Genomic DNA, 14,411 nt, shown 5'->3' on the forward strand with positions numbered 1-14,411 from the left:
AGCTTAAAATCTTTTTTTTTGAGAGATTTTCTGAGAGACGAAAAGGTTTGAACAGGAGGGCATTTAAAAGAAAAATAATGATAATAATTTAAAACCCCTAAACCCTAACTCGAGGTGAGAGCATGAGAGAGCATAATTAAAGACACCACAATTTTAACGAGATACTATCACGTACTTAGTACTTACCTTGTTTCGATCCAATAACTCTGTGTAGCATGTCTCACTGAGTGTGGAGACACAGCTGTGAATGGCCAAATCCAGACTTTTGGGGGATTTTATGGGTGAAACACGTTAATATAACATGGGTCGCAATGCTAAAATCGCAGACATCAAGGAGTGGTCGAGATTTTCTTTTTCAAATATTTACCTTTTTGAACTTTTTTTTTCAATTTTTCCTTTTTTGGATCGATTAAAATATCGGGGGAAATGCGACACTAACAAAAAAAATTACAGTTAAGCGATAGTTATGAGGTAGATATGTGTGACCTATTTACAGACACTATTTTTTTCATTCTGATGTTTGTTTATAAGTTTAAAATATACGAGGAAATAATTTTATAAAGTTGTTTTTTTCAACTAAATATTAGACTTCAGTAATGATTCCAAGCTAAAAATGATAGTCATTTCAAATGATATAATTACCTACCTTCTTTTTATGGCTGGGTTGAAACAAAAGCGGTTGCAAGGTGTCTGTAAACGGGGGTCTCCAGGGTAAAACGGACAAATTAAGAATAGTTGGGGGGGCTTAATGCGCCATGAAACTGCTATGTTAGCATATTGTTTTATCAAACTGCTTAAAACCTTGTCTGTGTTTTCCGCCATATATATATCTTTTTTTTTAATCATTAAATTACTGCATACTCACTTGAATGTAAAATAATTGCTATTTTAACTTATTCAGACACTGCTTTGTCTTTGTGTCTAACTGGTATGGGTGACAATGAATTATTGAACTCCTCTAAAACTTGGTACTTAAATTGCTTTCAAAAGCCAAAATGTTTTTTTTTTTGGTTTTATGTTTGTTCAATTTGGTATCAAGGCTGATACTCATATTAAGTCCACTGTCAATGTCATTATACCACAATAGTTCATTAGCTTAGCTCATGTGCTAATCACCTATGCTAGTAGCGGGTACAAGTTCACTAGCCAGCTTTTTCCGATTTACCCTCCTTCTCATCTTTATATACGCTCATGGTAATGTCAGTGTTCATAAAAGTTCAAATCCCATCTGGTATTTTTTTAACTAACATGTTTAGTCTGACAAAGTTAGTAAAATCTGATCTATTTCTGGCTTTCTGGTAAAATAAAATAATACACATTTTTAGGGATGTCCCTATCGCATATTTTTGCACCTGAATCTAAGTCACCTGATTTTTAGAATCTGCCGATACCGACTCTCGATCAGATACCGAAAAGTTTTTTAAAAATTATTTTTAAATTTTTTAACAAAAGTTTAAAACATGTTACTGTCTCACTGTGGCACCTCCATAATGTGAATTATTTTTAAACAAGAATCGTGTAGAAAAACGCTTGTCTTTATTAAATGCGTCATTGAGTGAGTCCATTCACGCTTTGACCCTCACGCTGCACTCTCACTTACACAATGAGTTGCCATAGCACACTTATGCAAGTTTAACGATGATTGACAGATTCATGCCTTTGATTGTAGAGCTACCAAGATTCTCTGGCAAGATCAAAGCTACAAACCTGTCAATCATAGTTAACTTTAAGTACCAAAAGCAAACTGGACAGTTTGGCTTTACTGCTTAGCAGGTGGGAGGATGCGAGGCTGTGGCACTGTACGAGCATGAAGCATAAAAACATAAATGTAGTGCTTTAATTTAAAAACTCAATACTTTTCACTGCAAGCATTGTCTGATGTGCATCATGGCTCGGTCAAAAGAGCTGTCTGAAGACCTGCGATCAAGAATTGTTGATTTGTATAAATCTTGGAAAGGAGAAAAAAACATCTCTAAAGGCCTGGATGTTCATCAATTGACAGTCAGAGAAGTTGTCTACAAATTGAAAGAGTTTGGCACTGTTGCTTCTCACCCAAGGAGTGGCCATCCACCATAGATGACGCCAAGAATTCAGCACACAATACTCAAAGAGGTAAAAAAAAGAACCCTAGAGTGTCTGCTGAATTCAGAAATCACAAGCACAGTCCAATATCTCTGTGCACATATCAACTATTATATTTTATATATTATAATTATATTATATAATTATATGTAAAACTATGGCCAAGAATGGTGTTCGTGGCAGGACTCCACGGAGGAAGCCACTGCTGTCTAAAATAATATTGTTGCTCTTTTAATGTTCGCAAAAAAGGCGTTTTGGCAAAATATTTTGTGGACTGATGAAACCAAAGTTGAATTGTTTGGGAGTAACACATAACATCATGTCTGGAGGAAAAATGGAACAGCTCACCAACATCAACACCTAATCTCCACCATGAAGCATGGTGGAGGGAGCATCAAGATTTGGGGCTGTTTTGGAGCCTCAGGGCCTGGACAACTTGCAATCATTATTGGAAGAATGAATTCAAAAGTTTTTAAGGATGTTTTGCAGGAAAACCTGAGGCCGTCTGTCAGACAGTTGAAGCTAAAAAGAGGATGGATGCTGCGACAAAACAATGATTCAAAACAGAAGTAAATGAGCTTCAGAATAGTTGCAGAAGAACAAAATACAGATTCTGGAGTGGCCAAGTCAAAGTCCAGAATTGAACCCCATTGAGAGACTCTGGCATGACTTAGACAGTAGCCACGTTTACATGCTGACTTTTATTCATACCGATTCAAATCATTCCGAATGGAAATTTCAGATCAGCTGTTTACATGTCACCTCATCTATTCCGATCCAGCGTTTACATGTGACTGCCTTTATTCCGAATGGACGTTTGACAACTGCCGTCTGACATGCGCAGATTAATCAAAACAAAGCGTCACGTTGCAAAACATGGAGATAAATCGTCGGAGTGCTGCTGTTTTAACTTTAACCCACTTGTTGTGTTTGTGGGGTCGTATCCGCTTCTGCTGTTTTGCTCTTTTGCCTTGTAGTAGCCAGTTTTCCACCGGTTTCTAATGTGGTCAACGCTCCGGTCTATTCCGGCTTCGTGTAACCTCTCGTGAACTTTTTTAAATAGTTCACTGTTCCTCGTTTTACGCCCGTCCAAGCGAGCACTTATATTCAATTCTTTTAAAGTTTGAATTAAATACAATCTTTCCGCCGGACTCCAATTAGGTGCGCTGTGCTTGGAAGCCATGTTGCAAATGACGTTACTTACGTCACAAAGTGACGTCAGTACGGAGCATGTGCAGAAAGAACGCAAACAGACACCATTCCGCTTCCCTGTTTACATGATATAATTTTACTTCTAATCGGTTTGGGAAAAGGAATATTCCACCCCTGTGAATCGGAATGAAATTCCATTCGGTTTGGGCCTGTTCATTCCGAATGAGGTGTTTATATGGAACACATTTATTCGGTTTGAACAAATATTCCGATTGTAATTGGAATATTTGGCTCCATGTAAACGTGGCAAGTGATTCAGGCCAGACATCCCAGGAATCTGACAGAACTACAGCAGTTTTGTAGAGAAGAATGGGCCAGGATTAGTCCTGAGTGATGTGCCAGACTTATCTGCAGCCACAGGAAGCGCCTGGTTGAAGTTATTGCTGCCAAAGGGGGGTGGCACAAAATATTGAATGTGATGGTTCACTTACCTATTTTTCCACCTTCTGTCATTGTTTGTATTCTATCCTCATTATAATATAAAAACTAAATATGAAAATATGAAAACCTATAAATGGGTGGTTTTATTTAAAGCAGACACTGTTTTTCATCTGTGTGATTTGACAGAGATCAGATCACATTTGATGGTGATTTTATGCAGAAATGTGAGAAATTCCAAAGGTTCAGATACTTTTTCGTATCACTGTATATTAAAACTTTTATATTTCCAATCAAGGATGAATGTACACATTCCCATTTCTCTTCAATATGAAATATTTGACTGAAAATTTGATCTTTAAAAATTTTTTTTTTTTTTTCAGTCATAAAATCAAGTTAATTTCAGTAACTGTGAGTAACCTGCTGCACCGCCCAGGTCATAAACTATTGTAATTGTTAACTCAGCCTGCAACGCCAACAATTAACAAGTCACAGTAAACAAATCTCTTAATAAAAGTGTCTAGCCAGCTGCTTCTTTTGTCTCTCTTTCTCCCATATACTTGTTTGCGGCATTTGTTAAGGCTAGGTTGGTTGCCTTTAATACTGCGGCAAGTAAGGCTGACATCACATCTCACAAATTCAACTTGCTCGTTTGCTTTTTCAACTATGATTAATTTATTTACATTCATTTGATTTACTCACTCACTGATAACTTTGGTCAAATCAGTTTTCAAGGCGTTTAGCAGTTCCTTGAAATCTTGGGGCCCCAGAAAATTGCCATTGTTTTTGGTTTGTGAATCAAGAATTCACTTAAATACTACCTTTCAGACAAATTAAAGTAAGCAACAACAAACATATCATTTAACTCGATTTCAGACGTGCATAACCCACCAAGTGGTCTCAGTAGCACCACAAGAAGCCATTTTTTTCTGTGCGTTCACCTCTATGTATGCACCAAAAAGAAATATTTCTACCCAAACAGCACACACACGTGATTATCTTACCGCATCGTAGTAGTTAAGCAGTTAAGCAGCAGACAAGCATGCACAGTGTTGCGGCCTTATCAGTAGTTAAAAAATAAGTGATAGCAGGCGAAGGCGCAAACTTTGCAAGACAAAAATTAATTTGCACCTATGTATAAAGAAAATGGGAAGAATAAAGCTGATAGTTATGAAGGAATCAAATGTGTCTCAATTGTTTAGAAGTCAGCTAGGTGCAAGTGACGCACAGTGTAGCAACGAGTTGTTCAATTGATCATTTCATGACATGGAGTTAGCCTTTTTTGGCTTTCTGTAAATGTTACTTTGTGTTTCGGTGCTGACAGCTTAAATAGGTGGAGATGGGGAGAGGGAGAGAGAGAGAGAGTTTATTCAGACATTGTTTATCAGGTAAACCAGTTGCAGCACACCAGCCCAAGAATACCAATGAACTGGAGACCTTTGCCAGTAAGGAATGGGCTAAGATTCCTGTATATCACAGCAAAAAACTTGTTTCAAGTTATGTTTCGCATTTGAAAGATGTGATTACTGCCAAAAGATACTGTACTAAATACTAAGCTCATATTTGACCAAGGAGTTGAATAATTTTGTCTGTGAGAAAATCCTAAAAGTGACATTTTTGTTCCATTACAAAAAATAATGTAATTTAAGTTAAATTTGTTGAATTTAAAAGTCTTAATTTGATCTGATTATGAATAAGATCATGAATAACAAATAAATGTCGGACTTGCTACAACACTATACTGTGGGGGTGGAATAAATTTGAATACAACTATGTTTTTTGTATGATGTACACTGTCAAAAGGTAGCTTAATACTGCAGAAACATGAATCCCAGCATGGGCCTGTGGTAGACGAGTTTGTTAGTTGGTGTGACAGATCTTTTCTCCAACTCAACACCTCAAAAACTAAGGATATGTGTATAGATTTTAGGAAAAAACAACCTGCTCCTCCTCAACCCACTCGTATAAAAGGTAGCAGTATTGAGGTGGTAGAGCAGTATAAATACTTGGGCACAGTGATAGATAGTAAACTCAAATTCAAGGCAAATATAGAGACCATATGCAAAAAGGGTCAACAACGACTGTACTTCCTAAGAAAGCTGAACTCTTTTAATGTTGATAAGGATATCTTGTCTTTGCTTTATAAATCTTTTATTGAATCTGTTCTTACTTTTGCTTTTATTGCCTGGTATGGAGGTATCAGCCTGAAAGAGAAAAATGACATCAACCACATTGTTAAGGTGGCTAGTAAGATAATAGGTTGTTCACAGGTCTCCTTAACTGATATTTATGAGAGGCGGGTTATAAGGAAGGCAAATGACATTCTTGACTGTGCCGATCACCCCCTGCATTGTTCATTTGAGGTTCTCCCTTCAGGCAGGAGATTCAGACTCCCTTGTTTTAAGTCCAACAGGACAAAGAACTCCTTTTTATCAAGTGCGATTAGGCTGCTAAATTTGCACAATGCTCGGACCGAGAGGCAAAGCTGTTCATAGCATTTTTTAAATTGTGGTCTTTGTTATTTTATGTGTATGTGTTATCTGTTGTTGTGAATCTGTGTGCTCACCTGCTGTAAGATAAGTTTCCCCTCCTTAGGGGACAATAAACTTGAACTTGAACTTGAACTTAATATGATATTTGTTAAAAAAACTGTTAAATGGGATTTAGTCAGAGGTGGGGAGAGTAGCCAAATATTTTAATCAAGTAAGAATAGCGTTACTTCAAAATAATATTACTCGAGTAAAAATAAAAGTAGTAATCCAAAAAATGTACTCAAGTACAAGTAAAAAAGTTAAAAGAATACTCAAGTAATGAGTAACATTGTGAGTAAGTGCTTATTTTTGTTTGTTGTTTGTTTGTAAACAATGGTATTTTTTTCTCTCTCAGCGCAAATGTATTTATATGAACTGTTGTTATAATGATACTGTACAATAACCCATTAAATAACCGTATTAAGCCAAAGGGCGGGGGGGGAAATATATTGAATTCTAGCGAGAGAAAAAAGAGCATTAATCTTCCAAAGCGCATGAGTGCCCTCTAGTGGAGAAAATAGTTCCTAGTTTGAATAGTTCCTTCATGGTTACTTTTATGAAATGAAAAGGATCATATCGTCGGTTTTCCATGGTCAATCGGTGACAAATAAAATCAGAGAGAGGTTCAAATCCACGCTTTCGGGTCATGCTGAGGGCAGCGCTTTATGTCAAATACTTCATTTTTTTACAATGTTTTAAAGATGCCACGTTATTGAACAGGCTGGCGTGATCATAGAATGGCAAGCTTGAGTCTGATTGGTGTAATGGAGTCATGTGATTATTGTTGCGGCGTCTAATTGGTGAAATTGGTAGAGCTACTCTCGGCATCGCTGAAAAAAAAAAAATAGTAACTCTAATATGTAGAATAAAGAGGAAAAATGTAACGACTCTTGGGTAGCCCAAAGTAGCGGAGTAAGTGTAGCGTTGTTTCTTCACAAATTTACTCAAGTAAAAGTAAAAAGTATGGCTAAGTAAAACTACTCTTAGAAGTGCATTTTTCTCAAGAAGTTACTCACGTAAATGTAACGGAGTACATGTAACGCGTAACTACGCACCTCTGGATTTAGTCATCATTCATATGAACTCAGCATGTGACTGAATTAATCCATGTTGCAAAACATAAACTAAGAATAGAATGCTGAGCCTGCGTGTTGGTGGGAATGAGGGCATGTTGAGCATCCCTCTTTCTCTCACTACTTCATTTCGTCCTTGCTATTCTTCTTGGCATTTTTATTTGACCTCTGACCTTCTTCTGGCCTCTTGGCCTATCTGAACCTTTTGTTTGTCTCTGTGACTCCCACAGTTTCGTGTGCCGCAGCCCCCTCAGCCCCTCAGCAAGGTGACACCTTCCAACCCTTCCTCACATCACTGGAGGAGGGACACACACATGGCCGACACACATCGTCTGCCTTGGGTAATTGCACACACCCACACGCACATGCGTGCAAACTGTATACAAATTTACAACCACTCTTACCAGTATCTTAACATTACATGATAGACTGTAGTTGGACTAATGTTCATTTGTGAGTAGGTGCTAAAGTGAGTAAAAAATTTGAAGAGGAAATCCTTAAATATTTACTTTGGTAATATGCTACAAATACACAATTAAAAAGTATATAGTATATCTAAACATGCATTTTACAATGCAAGTATGAATGTTTATCGTCTAAGGCTTCACAATACTTGTGCATGAACTAAATAGCAAATCAAGTAAATTATTAAAGAAATATTCTTCATCTTGTTTTCATTATGTTCTCAGGTTTAAAGATAATTCATGCTGTGTTTTAATTCTAAAGTCTGTTGTATCATTAAAAACGTGCATCTAGCAATCAGGTTTTCTGTACTTATTACTTAGTACTTAATTAATTAATCGTTTAGGGCCTTTTTCACCTTAAAGTTGTCTAAATTCTTGAACACATAACATGCAAATAACTTCTCAGTTGTAAATATTATCAGGTTTTTTCATTATATTTTTGGTAAGTCAATGTAGCACATGAACAAAAACCTGCTTTTACTTTGGAAAACAACAATTCAACTTTTTTATATACCCTAATTTCCCGGATATAAGGCACACCCGTGTATAACGCACACCCCAAATTTACTTGTAAAATCTAGGGGAAATTATTGTACCTGTGTATAACGCCCACTCTAATTCTAGCACCAATAAATAGAAGAATACAAGAAAACAGAGCGCGTGTAAAGATACAGAAATGTCATTTTACTGACTGGTGAAACACAGCACAGGCATAGCACATTGGTAGGTCAAAACATTACCGTAAACTGACAATATGTACGGTAATAATATGATTTGACAACTTCTCCAACTTATATCCAGGAAAAAAAACAAAACAGATGTGGCTTTTCTTTTAAAGGCTGCTGTATAACTTGCTCGCTTCATCATGATGAATAAATGTTTCGTCCATGGATAGATACGGTAAAATAAAAGTGAGGCTAGAAGTCGGAAAACCGAAAGCGCGCATCGCTGTAAACTAACAAGAGCAACTATTGTTATTTGGGTTTGATTTTCCCGAGGGACAGATATAGTTGACGGACACAGAAAGTCTGTGTTGTTACGTTTGTTATGGTCGGGGTCGCGGAGCTGCAATAAACGTTGACTCAAATGAGTTCAAGAAACTAAATTCTGTGCTTTATGAAGAGTGAAAAAAGCAGAATTTAACACAGACGAAATCATTCGAACAATCAGAGTGAAGTATTACCGTGTAACGAGTTATGACAGAATTCACCTGCGGAACTTATGTTGGCACGTTGTATAGTTCCCGGGGGGAAGGTATTTTGTTGAGAGAACAGCCAGAAAGATAGTTATATTCCGCGGGTTGCATGTGAGACAGACATTGCTACCGTATTTTGTTGCAGCCTAAATGTCAATAAAGCAATGCGGATTAGCTCCGTTGTTTGATACTCCGCCTCCGACTCCTTCCCTAGCTCGCCACGACCGAAACAAAATGGTGACGTCACGTACCGTAATGGTCGGCAACGGATCGCCGCATACGTTTCTTCAACACAACATGGCCGTGTCAATAAAAAAAAAAAAAATCGGTCTTTATAGATATATAATATATTTTTATTTTGTCTCCATCCCTGTACCCGTTTATAATGCGCACCATGATTTTACAAGCTGATTTTGGGGGAAAAAATTGTGTAAAATTACGATATACGGCGAAAAACACTCAGGTGACTTGAAGTTCCGCTCTGAGACCCCCAATTTGGCCAACTTTCAAAATTGTCCGATATGCATGTGTGATACATCATTGGAAAGCTTCAAATCTCAATTTTCCGGGGGAAGAAAATTTTTGAGCTGGAGGGAATTCCCCCCCCACCCCCCCAAATTTTTTAAACAGCAAAACCCAATCTGGAGGTGAGAGCACGCGAGAGCAGAATTACAGACGCCATGACTTTAACGAGATATTATCGCGTACTTACCTTGTTTCGATCCAAAAACTCCATGTTGCATGTTTCATTGAGTGTCAAGACACAGCTGTGAATGGCCACAGCTGGATTTTTGGGGGATTATATGGGTGAAACATGGTAATATAACAATGGTCGCGATGCAGAAATCGCAGACATCAAGGAGTGGTCGAGATTTTTTTTCAATTTTTCTTTGTTTGGATCGATTATTTATCATCTAACATATTGGAGAAAATGAGAAAGTATAAAAAATAAAAAAAAAATACAATTAAGTGATCGTTATGAGGTAGATATCCGTGACTTTTTTACAGACGCCATTTTTTTCATTGTGACATAATTTGTTTAAAAGTTTAAAATATGTGAGTGAATAATTTTTTTAAGTCGTTTTTTTTTAAAAAACGAAATATGAGACATCAATTAATGATTCCAAGCTAAAAATGACAGACATTTTGAATAATAAATATAATTAATTACCTTCGTTTTATGGCTGGGTTGAAACAAAAGCGGTTGCGCGACATCTGTAAACAGGGGTTTTCAGGGTAAAACGGACAAATTAAAAATAGTTCGGGGGCTTCATGCGCCATGAATCTGCTATGGCGGCATATACAGTAGACATACTGTTCTATCAAACACAACAGTTGTTTTGGCTTAAAATACAGCAGTTTCTTTTAAAGAGGAGTGCTAGAGCAGATACTGCTTTTTCAGTCTTGTCAGTGTTTTCCGGCATAATAAATCCATTCCATTTTTTTCCTATCAACTCAATTTAATGGCGTAGCTTTTTTTGCCCATCCCTAGTTTTTGCATCATGCTTGCAAGAAATCAAACCTCCTGTTTTTATTTTCCTTTATATCCTCGTGTGAGCTCTCCTGAGTTTCTTGTTTGTAGCCTGTAGTTTACCCTCAAACACATTATTTGACAGCAGAGAATGGTGTTGACAGTAAAATGAAAGAAATGTCAATCAGGCTTTCATCAAACACACAGCATCTCGGTGCACAAACAATTTTGTTGAGCTTCAAAGAATACTTTGAGGTCCACCCTGAGGCTAATCAGCCTTTACCATCAGTTTAAAATAAAGTATATTCCCTTGAGGACAAGGCACACAAAACCAGATGGACAAATTTTATTAGACTCTTTTAAACATCAACATTTTACTGGATCAGGTCTACAACTGTGTGAGTACTCCACAGATTTGTGCAGATGGTCAGAACTGTTGAAATGCGGCATTTGTAAATGCATTCTGGTCCTGAAAACATGGAGTTGTGGGAAATGTGCAAATAATGGGGACACAACATAAGCAAAAGGACTTAATCCTGACTACATTAGTCTTTCCAGAAGCTCCCAGAACAGGCTTTTGTGTCAGCTTGAATGGAAGAGGAGAGAGACAACGGGCAGTAATTTATGCAGAACATAAAGAAGTGATCGAACAAACTGGACAGACAGACAGACAAAAAGTGTGTGAGTAATTTATGCAGCTTTCTGAGCTCCAATAGTTTTTAAAAGTACATCACAGCTGGATTTGTTGGTTTGTAAGGACCCGACCCACATCACAGAGCTTTTAAGCCCAGAAATGACATAGAAAGGAGAATGAAAAGAGAAAAGGGTAAACTTGTCAGGTTGGTTGAAATGATGAGTGTCCAAACTGACAAGTTTAGAAAATGATTCAAATCCAAGCATCAAAAACATGACAATCAAAATTCCAGAGTGAATGAACATGTGAATAATGTTAATTATGCTCAACGTATGTTGAACTTTTGAAGCTTTATTGCCATCGACACATCTTACGTGTTTACAACTTTGGCGATTGTTGGAGGGCAGGACATCCATCAAAACAATAACAACTTTTGCGGGCTGACAATTGACTTTTAAAACGGCCAATCTAGGCTTTACCATTGAGGACCTTTTTTTAGGATGACCAAACATCCTCTTTTGCCTGGACATGTCCACTTTTTACATCCTGTCTGGGGCGTCCGGCGGGGATATAAATTGAAAATTCCCTGGTTTTAATTATTTTTCGCGGGACCAATTTAGCGTGTGTTGAAATTGACTGACACTTTGCACAGAATACTACAGTACTGTGCTGCCTGTGACGTGTTCCCAGAGAGCCTGCCCACTGGTTGGTTCTGCTGTGCTCGGTAACAGAGAAGACAGATGTGAGATTTCGTAGCAGTGTTCCATCGTCACTCAAAATGCCTAAGCGCAAGTGGATCTTTACAGATGAGCTGCAAAAAAAATCCCCACATACATGCAATACAATTTCAAAGACACTTCTTGCAAAGACTCTTATACTTATTGTTGAGCAACCGAAAACTGCTGAGAAAGATCAGCTCTACAGCCAAATATGCATGGGCAGACAAGGAAGAAAAACAGGGAAAAGGATAAACAGGGATGAGGAAGAAAACTAAGGACTAAAGTGACATTTTTTTATGTTAAATTAGTACTCTTGTGAGGCTACTGTTTGATTAACAGTATATCACTGAGAAGAGAAAAGAGCAAATGGATTTTCTACAGAAGAGGTATTATTTAAAACATCAGATTATTTATTTGTTTGTACTGTAAGAATTGAAAAGACAGCTGTTACTCTGTTCATGGATGATTCACTAATACAGAAGAGTAGTGCTGCAATGATTACTCGATTAATTTGAGTAATTCAATTAGAAAAACGATTCGACTCAATTTTTGCTGCTTCGAGTATTCGTTTAATTAGAGTGGCGTTGTAATGGTTTGTTTTGAAAGTGTTTGCATTTCGTTTTATTGATTTGGGTGGATAAACGGCCTTCTAGTGGCAACAGTGAATATGATATAACTCATGTAACATGGCTGAATCCAGCTGCTCCCTGTTAAGACCAACATAATTTTCTTTTTTCATAAGTTTCTTTTTGAGCTAATATTTTTTTATGCATTCGTAATTTAGGTTAGAGGTATTACCATATGTAGCTGTTTTCTGTGGGAATATGAGTTTGAACGATTTGTTAAGAGCTCTGTAAAAAACGTTAGCATTTTATAGCATTTAAGCTAGCAGACTTTTGCTATGCAAGTTATCCAATTGTTCTCTTGTTGTACTTAGATCGTCATTTATTTTTTGATTCAGGTAAAGTCCATTTTTTGTATGTATTTTGTCGCAACTGTTAGTCTTCAGTGTTACTTTTTCAAAAAGCAGGTACTTTAGTTCGGATTCAGTTAATTTTTTTTAGCTATGCATAGCATATAGCATGTTGGAGTATTAATACAGCTAGTAGTACAGCTAACAGTCACATTACTGTTAGAACCGCATAACGTTATAATGTCTTGCATTCTTAACAGTACCGTATTTTTCAGACTATAAATCGCATTTTTCCCCCATAGTTTGGCAGAGTCTTGTACTCTGGAGTGACTTATTTGTGAAATTATTAACACATTGTAATATCATTGTTGCTTGTTAGCATGTTCTGTATGCTAAAGTTATCTGAATAACTCCTAATAGCTATGTTACATTAACATACCAGGCAGGTTCTCAGTTTGTTGTCTATGCGTCATGTAATGTTGGCATACCTTACACTTATTCAGCCCGTTGTTCTCTATTGTATTTTTATTTCCCCCAAAAATGCGACTTAAGCTCCGGTGCGACTTATATATGTATGTATATATTTCCTTTTCATTGCGCATTTTTTGGCTGGTATGACTTATACCCAGGTGCGACTTATAGTCCAAAAAAATACGGTACTATGTCAATATATTAGGGCTGACAAACGATTCAAATTTTTACTCGAGTTAATCACATCTTAAAAATTAATTAATCGTAATTAATCGCAGTTCAAACCATCTATAAAATATGCCATATTTTTCAGTAAATTATTGTTGGAATGGAAAGATAAGACACAAGACGGATATATACATTCAACATACTGTACATAAGTACTGTATTTGTTTATTATAACAATAAATCAACAAGATGGCATTAACATTATTAACATTCTGTTAAAGCGGTCCATGGATAGAAAGACTTGATAAATGTTAGTACAAGTTATAGAAATTTTAGATGAAAACCTCTCTTAATGTTTTCATTTTAATAAAATTTGTACAATTAGCAAACAAAGAATAAACTAGTAGCTCGCCATTGTTGTTGTCAATAATTACACAATGCTCATGGTGCTGAAACCCATAAAATCAGTCGCACCCAAGCACCAGCAGAGGGCGACAAAACACCAAAAAACACAAGTAACAAGTGGACATGACACGGTGCTGTCATTTTAATCTGTTTGAGCAGGGCATGAGCGTTAAATGCATCAAATATGTTAACGTGATTAATTTAAAAAATTATTACCGCCCGTTAACGTGATCATTTTGACAGCCCTACAATATACTGTATTATATACATTTTTGAGGGAAAAAAAAAACGCCTGCTGAATTTTTTATCAAAACAAACCCTTTATGCTACTGCATTTAAATCATGGTCATGATGATGGTACTTTTTAGTGCACTGCTTCATAATCATACAAAAATTATTCAGTTCAACTCCCTTGCAATCAGGTTTAACAGGATCCTTAATGAACAGTGCTAACATTACTGAATGTGGTTTGCCCTATATAGGATGCCACTAAAACATACATTGTACATTTTGTGGTTTTGTTTCTTTTTCGTTTCTCTTTTTTTTTTTTTTTTTTTTTTTTTTTAATCTGCTAGCTTTTATTGTAAAATAAGAATCTCATTTTACCACTCTGACCGTTTATTACACAGTAAGCATATCCATCATTCAACCATCAACTCACAAGTCATGCAACTCAGCAGTCAACATTGCATTTA

The 14,411-nt window shown here is 36.7% G+C and overlaps 1 protein-coding gene across 4 annotated transcripts in view; it reads left to right on the forward strand.

Annotated features, from left to right (window-relative positions):
* tox (thymocyte selection-associated high mobility group box) overlaps positions 1-14,411 on the forward strand; it is an 87,192-nt gene that overhangs the window by 27,100 nt on the left and 45,681 nt on the right. For all 4 annotated transcript variants that reach the window (XM_057858199.1, XM_057858201.1, XM_057858202.1 and 1 more), the window contains one exon: positions 7,507-7,617. In XM_057858199.1, coding sequence (XP_057714182.1) covers positions 7,507-7,617 — 111 coding nt within the window. The remainder of the gene's footprint in view (positions 1-7,506; positions 7,618-14,411) is intronic.

This window comes from Corythoichthys intestinalis, chromosome 14 (assembly GCF_030265065.1).
Source record: "Corythoichthys intestinalis isolate RoL2023-P3 chromosome 14, ASM3026506v1, whole genome shotgun sequence".
Classification (NCBI taxonomy): Eukaryota; Metazoa; Chordata; class Actinopteri; order Syngnathiformes; family Syngnathidae; genus Corythoichthys; species Corythoichthys intestinalis.